Source organism: Pan troglodytes, chromosome 18 (genome assembly GCF_028858775.2).
Source record: "Pan troglodytes isolate AG18354 chromosome 18, NHGRI_mPanTro3-v2.0_pri, whole genome shotgun sequence".
NCBI classification, from domain to species: Eukaryota; Metazoa; Chordata; class Mammalia; order Primates; family Hominidae; genus Pan; species Pan troglodytes.
This window is the reverse complement of record NC_072416.2, coordinates 48,024,684-48,038,407: the sequence shown is the minus strand read 5'-3', so window position 1 is coordinate 48,038,407 and position 13,724 is coordinate 48,024,684. Positions and strand designations below refer to the sequence as shown.

At 47.7% G+C, this 13,724-nt stretch overlaps 1 protein-coding gene and 1 pseudogene across 10 annotated transcripts in view; one reads left to right on the top strand and one right to left on the bottom strand.

The window, feature by feature from the left end:
- HEATR3 (HEAT repeat containing 3) overlaps positions 1 to 1,311 on the bottom strand; it is a 48,742-nt gene extending 47,431 nt beyond the window's left edge. For 3 of the 10 annotated variants that reach the window (XM_024349826.3, XM_009430760.3, XM_063797814.1), the window contains exons 1-2: positions 978 to 1,286; positions 708 to 880 (exon numbers count right to left, since the gene is read on the bottom strand). In XM_024349826.3, the coding sequence (XP_024205594.1) occupies positions 708 to 880; positions 978 to 1,124 (320 nt within the window). In that variant the 5' untranslated portion in view covers positions 1,125 to 1,286. Of the gene's footprint in view, positions 1 to 264; positions 881 to 977 lie in introns of those variants that run through there. The other 7 variants (XR_010152612.1, XR_010152611.1, XM_520630.7 and 4 more) reach the window with 6 other exon arrangements.
- A 6,707-nt stretch (positions 1,312 to 8,018) lies between these two features.
- On the top strand, positions 8,019 to 9,384 carry LOC748483 (actin, muscle-like; annotated as a pseudogene).
- The last annotated feature ends 4,340 nt before the right edge of the window (positions 9,385 to 13,724 follow it).

Sequence of the window (13,724 nt, the reverse complement as noted above, 5' to 3'; positions counted from 1 at the left end):
AGTAGCTGGGATTACAGGCACCCACCACCACGCCCGACTAATTGTTTAAAATTTTTCTACAGACGGGGTCTTGCTATGTTGCCCAGGTTGGCCTTGGACTCCTGGCCTCCAGTGATCCTCCTTCCTTGGCCTCCCAAAGCAATGGGATTACAGGTGTGTGCCACCGCGCCCGGCCCAAGAGCACCCAATTCAAACTTCCCACCCCCAACTCATCATCATCTCGTTTTCCCATAGCAATTCTCACTATTTAATATTATGTTTTACCTTTTTACTAGCTTCCTGTCTGTCTCCCCATCAACATGACTTGTGCCAAGACAGGGATCTTGGCTGTCAACAGATCTCGCTCAAAAGTCTTGGCTGCTCAAAGTCCCCTGCATCTAGAACGATTCCTGACACATGAACTGAAGAGTTCATCCAAGCAAGGGACCCTAAGGAGGGCTTTTGGAGAGTGTAAAACGTGCGCAAGGTGTGAGGGCAGGACGCCTGAGCAGGTGGACGCTGCAGGTGAAGCAGCCAGGTGGACAGATGAGATGCGGGGATACTGGGCTTCTCCGGAGCCTGGAGACTGGCTTCAAATCTCTGCAAACGGGAGACCGGGCCAGTGCCTGATGGCACACAGAAGGCGCTGGGTGACCGCTGCGACCGCCCGCAGCCCAGACGCGGGGGAGGCCAGCGATGGGCACCGCCCCGCACCCTTCCTGGCTCACCTCAGCGCGCCGGCTGCAGTCTCCCTGACGGCCAGGCTGGGGTCTAGAAGCAGCGGCCCGAGGCGGCGCACGGCGTCTCGTCGCGCCAGGCCCGGGAGTGCCGGCCGCTGCTGCACCAGCCGGGCCAGCCCTGCGCAGGCGCACTCGCGGACCTCGGCGCTCGGGTGCTGGAGCTGCGGATGAGAGCGAAAAGGGTCAGAAGGAGCGCAATGCGCACGCGCGCGGGGCAACCTCGTCTCGCCTCCCGGCCCGACGGAGCCCTCGCCTCACCTTTTCCAGCAGCTCCGCCGCCGGCCCGTCGTCCTCCTCGCCTCCGGTCCCATTCGCCGCCGCAGCCGCCGCAGCCGCCTCAGCCTGACAGTCGCCCGTAGGGGAGAACTGAGGTCGCTTGAAGCGCTTCGTCCGGCTCTTGCCCATGGTGACGTGCGCTGTGCGGACAGACCACCGAGAGAGGAGGGCAACAGCCGGCGGTGGAGGCTGCCGCGCCGTTAACAAGGTCCGTTGCTGCTGCTCAGCTGGGCCGGCTGACGGCTGCAGCACACATGGGCAAGCCGTGCGCAGGCGCACGGCGCGTCGTCTGCCGGGTCGGGGTTGGGGCGGGGCGGGGGGGGGTGTTGGGCCTGGCGCCCGGAGCGCGCAGGCGTGGAAGAGGGCATAGGCGGGGCCAGCTTCGGCAAAGGGGCGGAGCCTTGTGGGTTTACCGGGTAAGTAGGAGGCTGGACTAGAATAGTAACGCCGACCCGGGCGAGAGGATCACTTGAGGCCAGAAGTTCGAGACCATCTTGGGCAACATAGGAAAACACTCCACTCCCTGTCCTCCCCACCAAAAAAATTAAAAGTTATCTGGGCATAGTGACGTGTGTGTGTAGTCCCAGCTACTTGGGACGTTGAAGCCGGAGGATCACTTGACCCCAGGAGTTTGAGGCTGAGGTGAGCCGTGATCCTGCTACTGCACTCCATCCTGGGCGACAGAACGAGACCCTGTCTCAGTCAATCAATCAAGCAACCAATAAGTTAGTAACACCGACTACAAATAATCAAATGTGATTAAGAATACCTAACTTGCAAGGTTATTGTAAGTTCTGTAAAGTTCATAAAGTTCTGTAAAGTGCCTAACACCAAGCCTGATATATAGCAGGTACTCAAAAAGCATTAACCACGATTTTATTTTGTGTCCCCAGCACCTCCCATAGCTCCTGTCATAGACAGAGACTAGTTAATGTTTTGGAACGAATGTGTGTCTATATTTGATAAAACAGAATCACTTAAGAACCTAATCTCCCTGCCTTAGTTTCCTCATCAGTGAAGTGGGGACATCAATAGTATATACCTCATGGAGTTGTTACGAAGACTAAATGTGTTCATATGTTTAAGGTGCTAAGAACAGAGACTGGCAGATACTAAGCACTATGTAAATGTTTGGAAACTTATTTAACAAAGAGATTCTTTTGCAGATATTTGTTGAGTACTAGGTACAGTGCTGGGCATTGGAATAAAGCAGTAATCAAGACAGTTTGGTTCCTGTCCTCTCTCCCTGTCCTTATGGAATTTACAGTCCAGGGAGAGATCTGTTGAATATATAATTATATGAATAACTTTGGTTATAATTGTGGTAAATACTAAGCAGAGGGAAAAGTACAGGAGAATCTTAGGTGGTCTTTATAATTAGACATGTAACGAGTGAGTACTCAATATATGCATAGCTTTGGGTCAATTTTCTTTTTTTCTTTTTGTTTTTGAAACAGAGTCTCACTCTGTTGTCCAGGCTGGAGTGCAATGGTGCGATCTCGGCTTATTGTAACCTCTGCCTTGGAGTTCAAGCAGTCCTCTGCCTTAGCCTCCTAAGTAGCTGAGATTACAGGCATGTGCCACCATGCCCAGCTATTTTTTTTATTATTATTTTTAGGAGAGACGGGGTTTTACCACGTTGGTCAGGCTGGTCTCGAACTCTTGATCTCAAATGATCTGCCTGCCTCAGCCTCCCAAAGTGCTAGTATTACAGGTATGAGCCACCACGCCCAGGCTCAGGTCAACATTCTACTGGAGAAAATTTCCATTCCATGGTAACCCTACTGTCAAAGAGTTGACTGTCCAGTAAGGGAAATTAATTACTATGGCAAATTTTAGAGAGTAACAGAAGTGTAGCTCATGTTGCATTTGGGCCTATCAAAGATCAATCTTGGGCTGGGCACTGTGGCTCACACCTGTAATCCCACCACTTTGGGAAGCCGAGGTGAGCAGATCACCTGAGGTCTGGAGTTCAAGACCAGCCTGGCCAACATAGCGAAACCCCATCTCTACTAAAAATACAAAAATTAGCCAGGCATGGTGGCATGTGCCTGTAGTCTCAGCTACTTGGAGGCTGAGCCAGGAGAATCTCTTGAACCTGGGAGGCAAAGGTTGCAGTGAGCCGAGATCACGCCACTGCACTCCAGCTTGGGTGACGGAGCGAGACTCCGTCTCAAAAAAAAAAAAAAAAAAAAAATCAACCTTGGAGCCACTAAATATATGTTGGTGGGTTTTACTTCCTGTATATCTTATCAGGCCATCGATCTACCTGCCACCCACCTAGTCCAGGCAACCGTCTTTTTGTTGTTTTTTTTTTTTGAGATGGAGTCTCTTTCTCGTTGCTCAGGCTGGAGTGCAATGGCATGATCTCGGCTCACTGAAACCTCTGCCTCTTGGGTTCAAGTGATTTTCCTGCCTCAGCCTCCTGAGTAGCTGGGATTACAGGTGCATGCCACCACACCCAGCTAAATTGTATTTTTAGTAGAGATGGGGTTTCACCATGTTGGCCAGGCTCGTCTCGAACTCCTAACCTCAGGTGATCCACCAGTCTCGGCTTCCCAAAGTGCTGGGATTACAGGCGTTATCTACCACGCCTGGCCTAGGCTACTGTCTTTTATCTTGAGCACGTGGCTCTCTGGTCTCTCCATTTCCACCCTGCCTGTCCCCCATCCATTGAGCAGCTAGAGTGATCTCAAAATATCCCTCCACCTTTCTCCTTATATTGTATTCACTTCCTCGCTTAAAACTTTTCAGTGGCTACCGGGCATGGTGACTCACGCCTGTAATCCTAGCACTTTGGGAGGCCGAGGCGGGTAGATCACTGAGGTCATGAGTTCAAGACCGGCCTGGTCAACATGGTGAAACCATGTATGTACTAAAAATACAAAAATTAGCTGGGTGTGGTGGCGCGTGCCTGTAATCCCAGCTACTCAGGAGGCTGAGGCAGGAGAATCACTTGAACCCAGGAGGCAGAGGTTGCAGTGAGCCCAGATCACACCACTGGTCTCCAGCCTGGGTGACAAAGCAAGACTCCGTCTCAAAAGAAAAAACCAAAGAAAACAAAAAACTTTTCAGTGGCTTCCCTTTCTCTTTGGATAAAGATCGAAATCTTACCAGGGCTGCAGGGTTTCACCCCGGCCCCCAGCCTCACCTCTTCATTTTGCTCTTTTAGCCAACATCTATGGGGCCTCAGGGGTTTGCACAAACCCCAGCCCCTACCCTATGAACTAGTGAACACAGTCTTCATAGGCAGAGACAGGGACTTCGTAGTGAGAGACAGGTCTCCCTTGAGACAGCAAGTACCTCGTTTCTTTGCTTCAAAGCACATATCAAAATTACAGTCGTAATTTTCAATTTCTTTGTGAACGGTTATACAATTGCCTTACTCCCCAGCTGAACACTAGCACCTATAAAGACAAAACAGTGCCCATTTTCACACATCACAGTATCCCCAACACTAGCCCAGAGCCTGGCACAAGATAGTCATGCAATTTCTTGAATGAATGGAGTGACCACGTAGGAAAGAATAGGGCATTAAATCTAGATGGAATAAGATGACGAGAATTTAGATGAGATAGAAACAGATTCCTCCTGTTTCTCTCACTGTGAGGATGAGCAAGAAAAAAGTGGTTCAAAACTCAGGCTGGGCGCGGGGGCTCATGCCTGTAATCCCAGCACTTTGGGAGGCTGAGGCGGGCAGATCACCTGAGGTCAGGAGTTCCAGACCAGCCTGGCCAGCATGGTGAAACCCCGTCTCTACAAAAAATACAAAAATTAGCCAAGCATGGTGGTACATGCCTGTAGTCCCAGCTACTCAGGAGGCTGAGGCAAGAGAACCACTTGAACCTGAGAGGTGGAGGTTGCAGTGAGCCGAGATCATGCCACTGTACTGCTACCTGGGCGACAGAACGAGACGCTGTCTCAAAAACAAACAAACAAAAAAACCTTAACTAGATGAGCACAGAGGACTTTTAGGGCAGTGAAAATACTTTAGATGATATAATGGTGGATATATGTCATTGTACATTTTTCCAAACGTCTAGAATGTATAACACCTAGAGCAAACCCTAATGTAAACTACGGATTTGGGGTGATAATGGCATGTCAATGTAGGTTCATGGTTGTAACAAATGCATCATGGTGGAAGATGTTATCATGGGGGAGGCTGTGCATATGTGGGGGCTGGGAGTATGTGGGAAGTCTCTGTACTTTCCTCTTTTTGCCGTGAACCTGAAACTGCTTTAAAAAATAAAGTCTTCGGCCAGGTTCACTGGCTCAAAACTGTAATCCCAGCACTTTGGGAGGCCATGGCGGCTGGATCACTTGAGCCCAGGATTTCAAGACCAGCGTGGGCAACATAATGCGACCCCATCTCTACAAAAAATTAAAAAATTAGCTGGGTGCGGTGGTGTGTGCCTGTAGTCCCAGCTACTTGGGAGGCTGAGGTGGGAGAATCACTTGAGCATGGGAGGTGGAGGCTTCAGTGAGCTGAGATCACGCCACTGCGCTCCAGCCTGGGTGACAGAGTGAGACCCTGTCTCAAAAAATAAAACTAAATTCTTAAAAAATATAAATACGTATAAATACCATAGCTAGAGCAGAACTTTGTGGTCTGTTATCATTAGTTACTCTTTCCAGTGATAAATTACTATTGCTGCTAAAATGAATAATTAGCTTTATTTAATGAGCTTAAGAGCCCTTCTGGGAGCCGCCCTCAGTCAATTGTCAGTCTTGGAAGGAGCCCAGTGATCTTTAACCAGTCTAATCTTCCTTCACCAGTCATTTTTTAAAATGCAGTGAAGTAATGATTATCTAACCATCCCTTTTTCCTGCAAATTATCTTTGTCAAGAGGGAATTTTTGAATTAGACTGCTTAGAAGCCTCTTCCCTTGAGACAAGTTGGAAATAAGCTTGTCATCAATTATTGGTCTGACAAATTAAAGAAAAAAAAAGGAGTTAGGCTGGGTGCAGTGGCTCACCTGTATTCTCAGAACTTTGGGAGGCCAAGGTGGGAGGATCACCTGACTTCAGGAGTTTGAGACCAGCCTGGGCAACATCAAGAGACCATATCTCTACAGAAAGTTTAGAAATTAGCCAAGCACAGTGGTGTTTGCCTGTAGTCCCAGCTACTTAGGAGACTAAGGTGGGAAGATCGCTTGAGCCCAGGAGTTCGAGACTGCAGTGAGCTATGATTGCACCACTACACTCCAGCCTGGGCCATAAAGTGAGACCCTATCTGAAAGGAAAAAAAAAAAGAAAAAAAAAAAAAGAGCTGCTCTGCCGGACTCCTGTTCCTCCCACTTCGAATTTTTATAATGTAATCTTCCTACAACACACTCAGATCAGTATTTTCTAGAACATTTAGACAGTCCCATGGTCTTATACAGTCAGGTTCAGCCTTTTACATAACATACACAATGTGGCCACAGCACTCTGCCATGTCCCTCCAACACCACATCTCCAGCCCTGGGAGCCTCCTCAGTCTTCCCAGAAACTCTGTGGGACTTTGCTTTCCTTAGGCCTGGACTACCGTAGAGCTGGGCAAGCTTCCATAACTCACACTGGCGTTCATCATCGCCATTCTAGTACACAGTCTCTGATCCACTTACAGTTCCTGTGAGCTTTAGGGACTCATTGTGGGAAGAATGAGAAATATAAACCCAAAAGATGGTCAACCCCTGGGGCCTGGCCTACTGTCCTCCATTTCCTGCTGCCCCAGCAGATGCTGCACCCTTGGGCCAGCCGCGTACTTTATGTGCCCTGTACCTCTCTCAGAATTGTTCATGAAGGCAGGTGTGGTGGTGCACGCCTGTAGTCCCAGGTTCTCAGCAGGCTGAGGCAGGAAAATCACTTGAGCCCAGAAGTTGGAGGCTACAGCGAGCTAGGATCATACCACTGCACTGCAGCCTGGGTGACAGACCCTGTCCCAAACAAAAAAAAAAAGTAATTGTCCATGAGTTGTCATCAAAGGTATACGTGTGAGGCCAGGCACGGTGGCTCATGCCTGTATTCCCAGCACTTTGGGAAGCCAAGGTGGGCGGATCGCTTGAGCCCAGGAGTTCAAGACCAGCCTGGACATTGTGGCAAATCCCGTCTCTACAAAAAATACAACAAATTAGCCAGGCATTGTGGCACAAGCCTGTGGTCCCAGCTACTCCAGAGGCTGAAGTGGGAGGATCACTTGAGCCCAGGAGTTTAAGGCTGCAGAGAGCTGTGATTGTACCACTGCACTCCAGCCTGGGTGATGGAGTGAGACCCTGTTTCAAAAAACAAAAAATGTATACATGTGAGCTGCCCACACTAGCCTCTGAATTAGCAGTGCCTGGCACTTCGCTGAATTAATGTCCCTGGTGTGTCCACTCCCTCCTCGTGGTTACTGTCCTCTGTCTCAGCTGGCCCTACATAGAGTGACTCAGTAGTCACCAACAAGGAATGTCACTGCTGATAAAGTCATCTGCAAGATGATTAGACACTGGGTCTCTAGTTCCAGTTCTGCCACTAACAAGCTGTCTGAACAAGGGAAGTTTTCTTTATTTACATAGACTTGGTAAGGGTTTTTGAACTATTAGAGGCCTGGGAACCATTTTGATGATTTCAAGAAAGGAAGGAAAATCGCCGGTTGGGTGCCTCCTGAGCAGGTGTCAGAACCTGGGATAGGCACTGTTGCTGGTCATCCCCCACTTGGTCCTCAGAACTTGCTGAGATAGGTGTGACAATTGCATAACTGCTGACAGCCAACCCAAGGAAGTCACTGCAAAGGGACCTGCTACCCACTGAATTTCACACCATTCATTCATTCACTTAGCAGATATTTATAATTGAGTGCTTGCCAGGTATCAGTCCCTGCAGCAGGTGCTAGGGATAATGAGAGAACCAAGCTCCAGTCCATGATGTCATGGTGTTTACAGCCTTGCAGCTGTATGCTGCCTTTAACAAAGGTCTTGTAGAAGAAATTATTACTCACTCGCTGCCACTAGCCCACACACCACGTCCTCCCGCTGCTCAGCCACCCACTTCTCCACGATGGCGATGGAAGAAGAGATCATCGTGCTCATCATTGACAATGGCTCTGGCAGGTGCAAAGCTGGCTTTGCTAGGGACGATGCCCCCTGAACCATGTTCCCCTCCATTGTCGGGTGCCCCGGGCACCAGCTCATGATGGTGGGCATGGATGGGCCAGAAGGACTCCTATGTGGGCGACGAGGCCCAGAGCAAGTACGGCATCCTGACCCTGAAATATCCCATCGAGCAGGGCATGGTCACCAACCGGGATGACATGGAGAAGATCTGGCACCACACCTTCTACAACGAACTGCGTGTGGCCCAGAGGAGCACCCAGTGCTGCTGACTGAGGCCCCCCTGAACCCCAAGACCAGCAGAGAGAAGATAACTTGGATCATGTCTAAGACCTTCAACACCCTGGCCATGTGTGTGGCCATCCACGCCGTGCTGTCCCTCTAGTGCTCTGGGCACACCAGTGGCATTGTCACAGACTCTGGAGATGGGGTCGCCCACATGGTGCCCATCTCCCCTAACCAACTACCTCATGAAGATACTCACCGAGTGTGGCTACAGCTTCACCCCCACGGCCGAGTGGGAGATTGTGCGTGACATCAAGGAGAAGCTGTGCTACGTTACCCCGGACATCAAGCGGGAGCTGGCCACTGCCGTGTTCTCGTCCCTGGAGAAGAGCTATGAGCCACCCGATGGCCAGGTCATCACCATCTGCAGCGAGTGGGTCTGGTGTCCAGAGGCAACTTTCCAGCTTTCTTTCCTGGGCATGGAACCCCCGGCATCCACAAGACCACCTTCAGTTCCATCGTAAAGTGTGACGTGGACATCCACAAATACCTGTAGGCCAAGATGATGCTGTCCTGCGGCACCACCGTGTACCTGGACATCACGGGCAGGATGCAGGAGATCACCACTCTGGCGCCCAGCACCATGAAGATCACAATCATCGAGTCCCCTGAGCACAAGTACATGGTGTGGATTGGCGGCTCCATCCTGGCCTCCCTGTCTACCTTCCAGCAGATGTGGATTAGCAAGCAGGAGTACGAGGAGTCAGGCCCCTCCATCATCCACCGCAAATGCTTCTAAATGGACTGCGAGCAGATGCCTAGCATTTGTGGCGTGGATTAATTCAGAAGAATAAATTTGCCCCTGGCAAATGCATACACCCCATGCTAGCCTCATGAAACTGGAATAAGCCTTCGAAAAGAAATTCGTCCTTGAAGCTTGTATCTGATATCAGCACTGGATTGTAGAACTTGTTGCTGATTTTGACCTCATATGCAAGTTAACTGTTCCCTTGGTATTTGTTAAGTATTCTGTACATATCTTGGATCTCAACCCTTAGTACATGTGGCTTGGTCACTTTGTGGCTGAGGTAAGAACGTGCTTGTGGAAGACAAGTCCATGGCTTGGTGGGTCTGCGTGGCCAGCAGTCTCCCACGAGTGCAGGGTGTTAATGTGTTAGGGCTGAGTGTTCTGGGATTTCTTTAGAGGCTGGCAAGGGCTCCTGAACCAGTTGTTTCTGTTCTGCTGGTCTGTCAGGGTTGGAAAGTCCAAGCCATAGGACCCAGTTTCCTTTCTTAGCTGATGTTTTCCTGCCAGAATACCATGGCTGTTACTTGCCTTGAGTTGGAAATGGTTTGCATTTACACCTGTAAATGTATTCATCCCTTTAATTTACGTAAGGTTTGTGTGTGTGTGTGTGTGTGTGTGTGTATGCAATTCTCAATTCTTTAAGAGATGACAACAAATTTCGGTTTCTTACAGTTATGTGAGAACATTAGGCCCCAACAACACGAGTGCGTAAGGAAAAATAAAAGTGCTGATGAAAAAGAAAAAAAGAAAAATTATCCAAAACTTGGAAATAAGCAAAAAGGATAGCTGCACATTTTTTCTGTTTCTTTTCTTTATATATGTTTTTTAAATCTTTTTTGAGACAGGGTCTTGCTCTCTTGCCCAGGCTGGAATGCAGTGGTGTGGTCTTGGCTCACTGCAACTTTCACCTCCTGGGCTCTAGCCATCCTCCCACCTCAGCCTTCCGAGTAGCTAGGACTACAGGTGCCCACCACCATGCCTGGCTGATTTTTTTTTTTTTTTTTTTTTTTTTTGTAGAGATGGGGTTTCACCATGTTGCCTAGACTGGTCTCGAACTCCTGAGTTCAACTGATCTGCATGCCTTAGCCTCCCAAAGTCCTGGGATTAAAGGCATGAGCCATTGCACCTGACCTGCGTATTTTTTTCAATATTACATTGTCCCAATGTCTAACAGACCCATGAAATGATTATTTCTCTAAGGCAGTACCATCAAGCAGAGTTTTCCACAAAGAGGAAAATGTTCTCTGCCTGCCCTGCCCAGCAGGGTAGCTACTAGCCAAACATGGCTATTTTGTTGTTGTTGTTTTATTTTTTTATTTTCTTTTTTTTTGTAGAGATGAGGTCTCTCACCCTGTTGCCCAAGCTGGTCTTAAACTTTTGCCCTCATGCAATCCTCCTGACTTGACCTACCAAAGTGCTGAGATTACAGGAGTGAGCCAATGCACTTGGCCCACAATTGGCTACTGAACACTTGAAGTAAGGCTACTGCTAGGAACTAAATTTTCAATTTTGGTTAATTAAAAACATTTTTTGTTGTGTTGCCTGCACAATTTTCCAACAAGCCAGATGTCCATAGAACTGAAGCTTGAGAAACGTACGTTTCTTCTGTGGAAGGCCCCTGCTGCCTGTTGACCAACTCCTCTTCCTTGCTGCTCCTGTTATCCTCCCATGATGTGTAAACACCTAACTTTAGTCAGGGAGGAGGAATGGATTTGAGGTTTATTTCCGGTCTCTCCCAGTGATGTCACCTGAAGAAAGCTTTCTTCCCTGCAATACTTGTTGTCTCAGTGATTGGCTTTCTGTATATCAAGCAACAGGACCTAGACTGAACCCCTGGTGTTCATTAACATTATGACATTAAAAAGTAAATAAAAATAAAACAAAAATAAAAATAAATAGCTACACGTGACTAGATGCGATGCATTTGTAAAGTGCAACTCTAAAGCAGTGCGTCTGACCTGGGGGCAATTTTGCCTCCCTGTGGGACATTTGGCAATGTCTGGAGACATTTTGGTTGTCACAACCGTGGGGGTGCTACTAGCATCTAATAGGTAGAGGTGGGTACCACTGACAGTGTGGGCTGGATAATTCTCTGTTGTGGAGGTTGCCAGTCTGGGCTGGATAATTCTTTGTTGTGGAGGCTGTCCTGTGCATTGTACAATGTTTTAACAGCACCCCTCGCCCCTACCCACCAGATGCCACTAACACTCCCCAGTGGTGACAACCAAACATGTCTTTGGCCATTGCCAAATGTCCTCTGGGAGGCAAAATCACCTTTAGTTGAGAATCATTGCTCTAGAGAAACATATGTTTTTGTTTGACCATTTACTTAGGGGCCTAGACTCTATGAAATTAGATGTGAATTTATATATGAATAAATTGCAAATGATTTTGATTTTGTCCAGTTGAGATGCAAATTATTTCTGTCCAGCAGAAAAGATAACCCCAAAGGATAGAATTTCATTGCCCTGTAGAATATTAACCAGTTTCATATCTAACCTAGAAATCCCATTTAAATACATTTTTCCACACTGACTATATAAATTTCTGTTTCTCTATTGAACCAGTTTTACCATCCTCCCAGTTCCTTCATTAAAGAACGTGTACATGCTCACCCTATGTGTATACGAAGGTCAAAATTTTAACTTGAAAACCATCCTTTGATACTGTTTATCCATAAGGAAAGAAAGGTGTTCACCAGGCACTATGAAGTAAAAAGGCAGGTTACAAAGCAGCATAAATAGCATAATCACACTTTTGGAAACACACAACACAGAGAAAAACTCATGGAAGTATATATACCTGGACCTTTCACATTTGTAAAAATGGAAAAAAAAAAAAAACAAAACAAAGCGTATGTATCAAAATGTTTCCTGTGTTTGCCTCTGGGCAGAATTAAAGGAGATATATATATATAGATATATATATAGATATAGATAGATAGATATAGATATATAGAGATAGATATATCTATATAGATATCTATCTATATCTATATATATATCTATATCCATATATCTATATCTATATCTATTTTTTTCAGATGGAGTTTCGCTCTTGTTTCCCAGACTGGAGTGCTGGAGCACAGCAGTGTGATCTCAGCTCACTGCAACCTCCGCCTCCCAGGTTCAAGTGATTGTCCTGCCTCAGCCCCCCGAGTAGCTGGGACTGCAGGCACGTGCCACCACGGCCAGCTACATTTTGTATTTTTAGAGACAGGGTTTCACCGTGTTGGCCAGGCTGGTCTCCAACTCCTGACCTCAGGTGATCCACCCACCTTGGCCTCCCAAAGTGTTGGGATTACAGGTGTGAGCCACCACGCCGGGCCAGATACTTTTTAAAAAGTCTTATTATTGCCCTGTTTGTATTTTCTGGGTTTTCCAAAATGATTGGGTAGTATTTACATAATTTTTTAAATTATGAAATTTTTTTAGAAGAAATACGATGCAATTCTGGCCTCCTCCACACAGTCCCCATCCTTTTCTATTTCCCACATGCCCACCTGTGACCCCCCAGTGGCTGCCTTTGGCTCTCAGAAGACTCATTTGGTATCTGGACACCAGGTTAGTTGCAGCACAAGTATTTCATGTAGTACAAAGATCTTACATTTGTAGAACTTTTTTTTTTTTTTTTTTTTTTTAAGAGACAGGGTCTCACTCTGTCACCCAGGCTGGAGTACAGTGCTGTGATCATAGCTCACTGCAGCCTTGAACTCCTGGGCTCAAGTAATCCCCTTGCTATAGGCCCATGCCACCACACTAGGACCATTTTTTTTTTTTTTTTGAGAGAGGGTCTCACTCTGTTGACTAGGTTGGAGTGCAGTGGTGCAAACATGCAGCCTTGACCTCCTGGGTTCAAGCGATCCTCCTGCTTCAGCCTCCCATGTAGCTAGGACCACAGGTGTGCGCCACCACGCCTGGCTAAGTTTTTGATTTTTTTGTAGAGATAGAGTCTCTCTTTATTGCCCAGGCTGGTCTTGAACTCCTGGCCTGAAGCAATCCTCCTGCCTCAGACTCCCAAAATGACATTTGTAGAATTCTTTTTTTTTTTTTTTTTTTTTTGAGAAAGAGTCTCGCTCTGTTGCCCAAGCTGGAGTGCAGTGGCGCAATCTAGGCTCACTGCAACCTCCGCCTCCCAGGTTCAAGCACTTCTCCTGCTTCAGCCTCCCATGTAGCTAGGATCACAGGTGTGCACCACCACACCTGGCTAAGTTTTTGATTTTTTTGTAGAGACAGGGTTTCACAATATTGACCAGGCTGGTCTCGAACTCCTGACCTTGTGATCTACCCGCCTCGGCCTCCCAAAGTGCTGGGATTACAGGCATGAGCCACTGCACCCAGCCAACATTTGTAGTATTCTTATAAAATTTTCCACTTTAAAAAAATTATGATTTTCTGCCAGGCACGGTGGCTCACGCCTGTAATCATAGCACTTTGGGAGGCTGAGGCAGGTGGGTCACTTGAGGTCAGGAGTTCCAGACCAGCCTGGCCAGCATGGTGAAACCCCATCTCTACTAAAAATATATTTTAAAAAATTAGCCGGGTGTGGTGGTGGGCACCTGTAATTCCAGCTACTTGGGAGGCTGAGGCAGGAGGATCGCTTGAACCTGGGAGGCAGAGG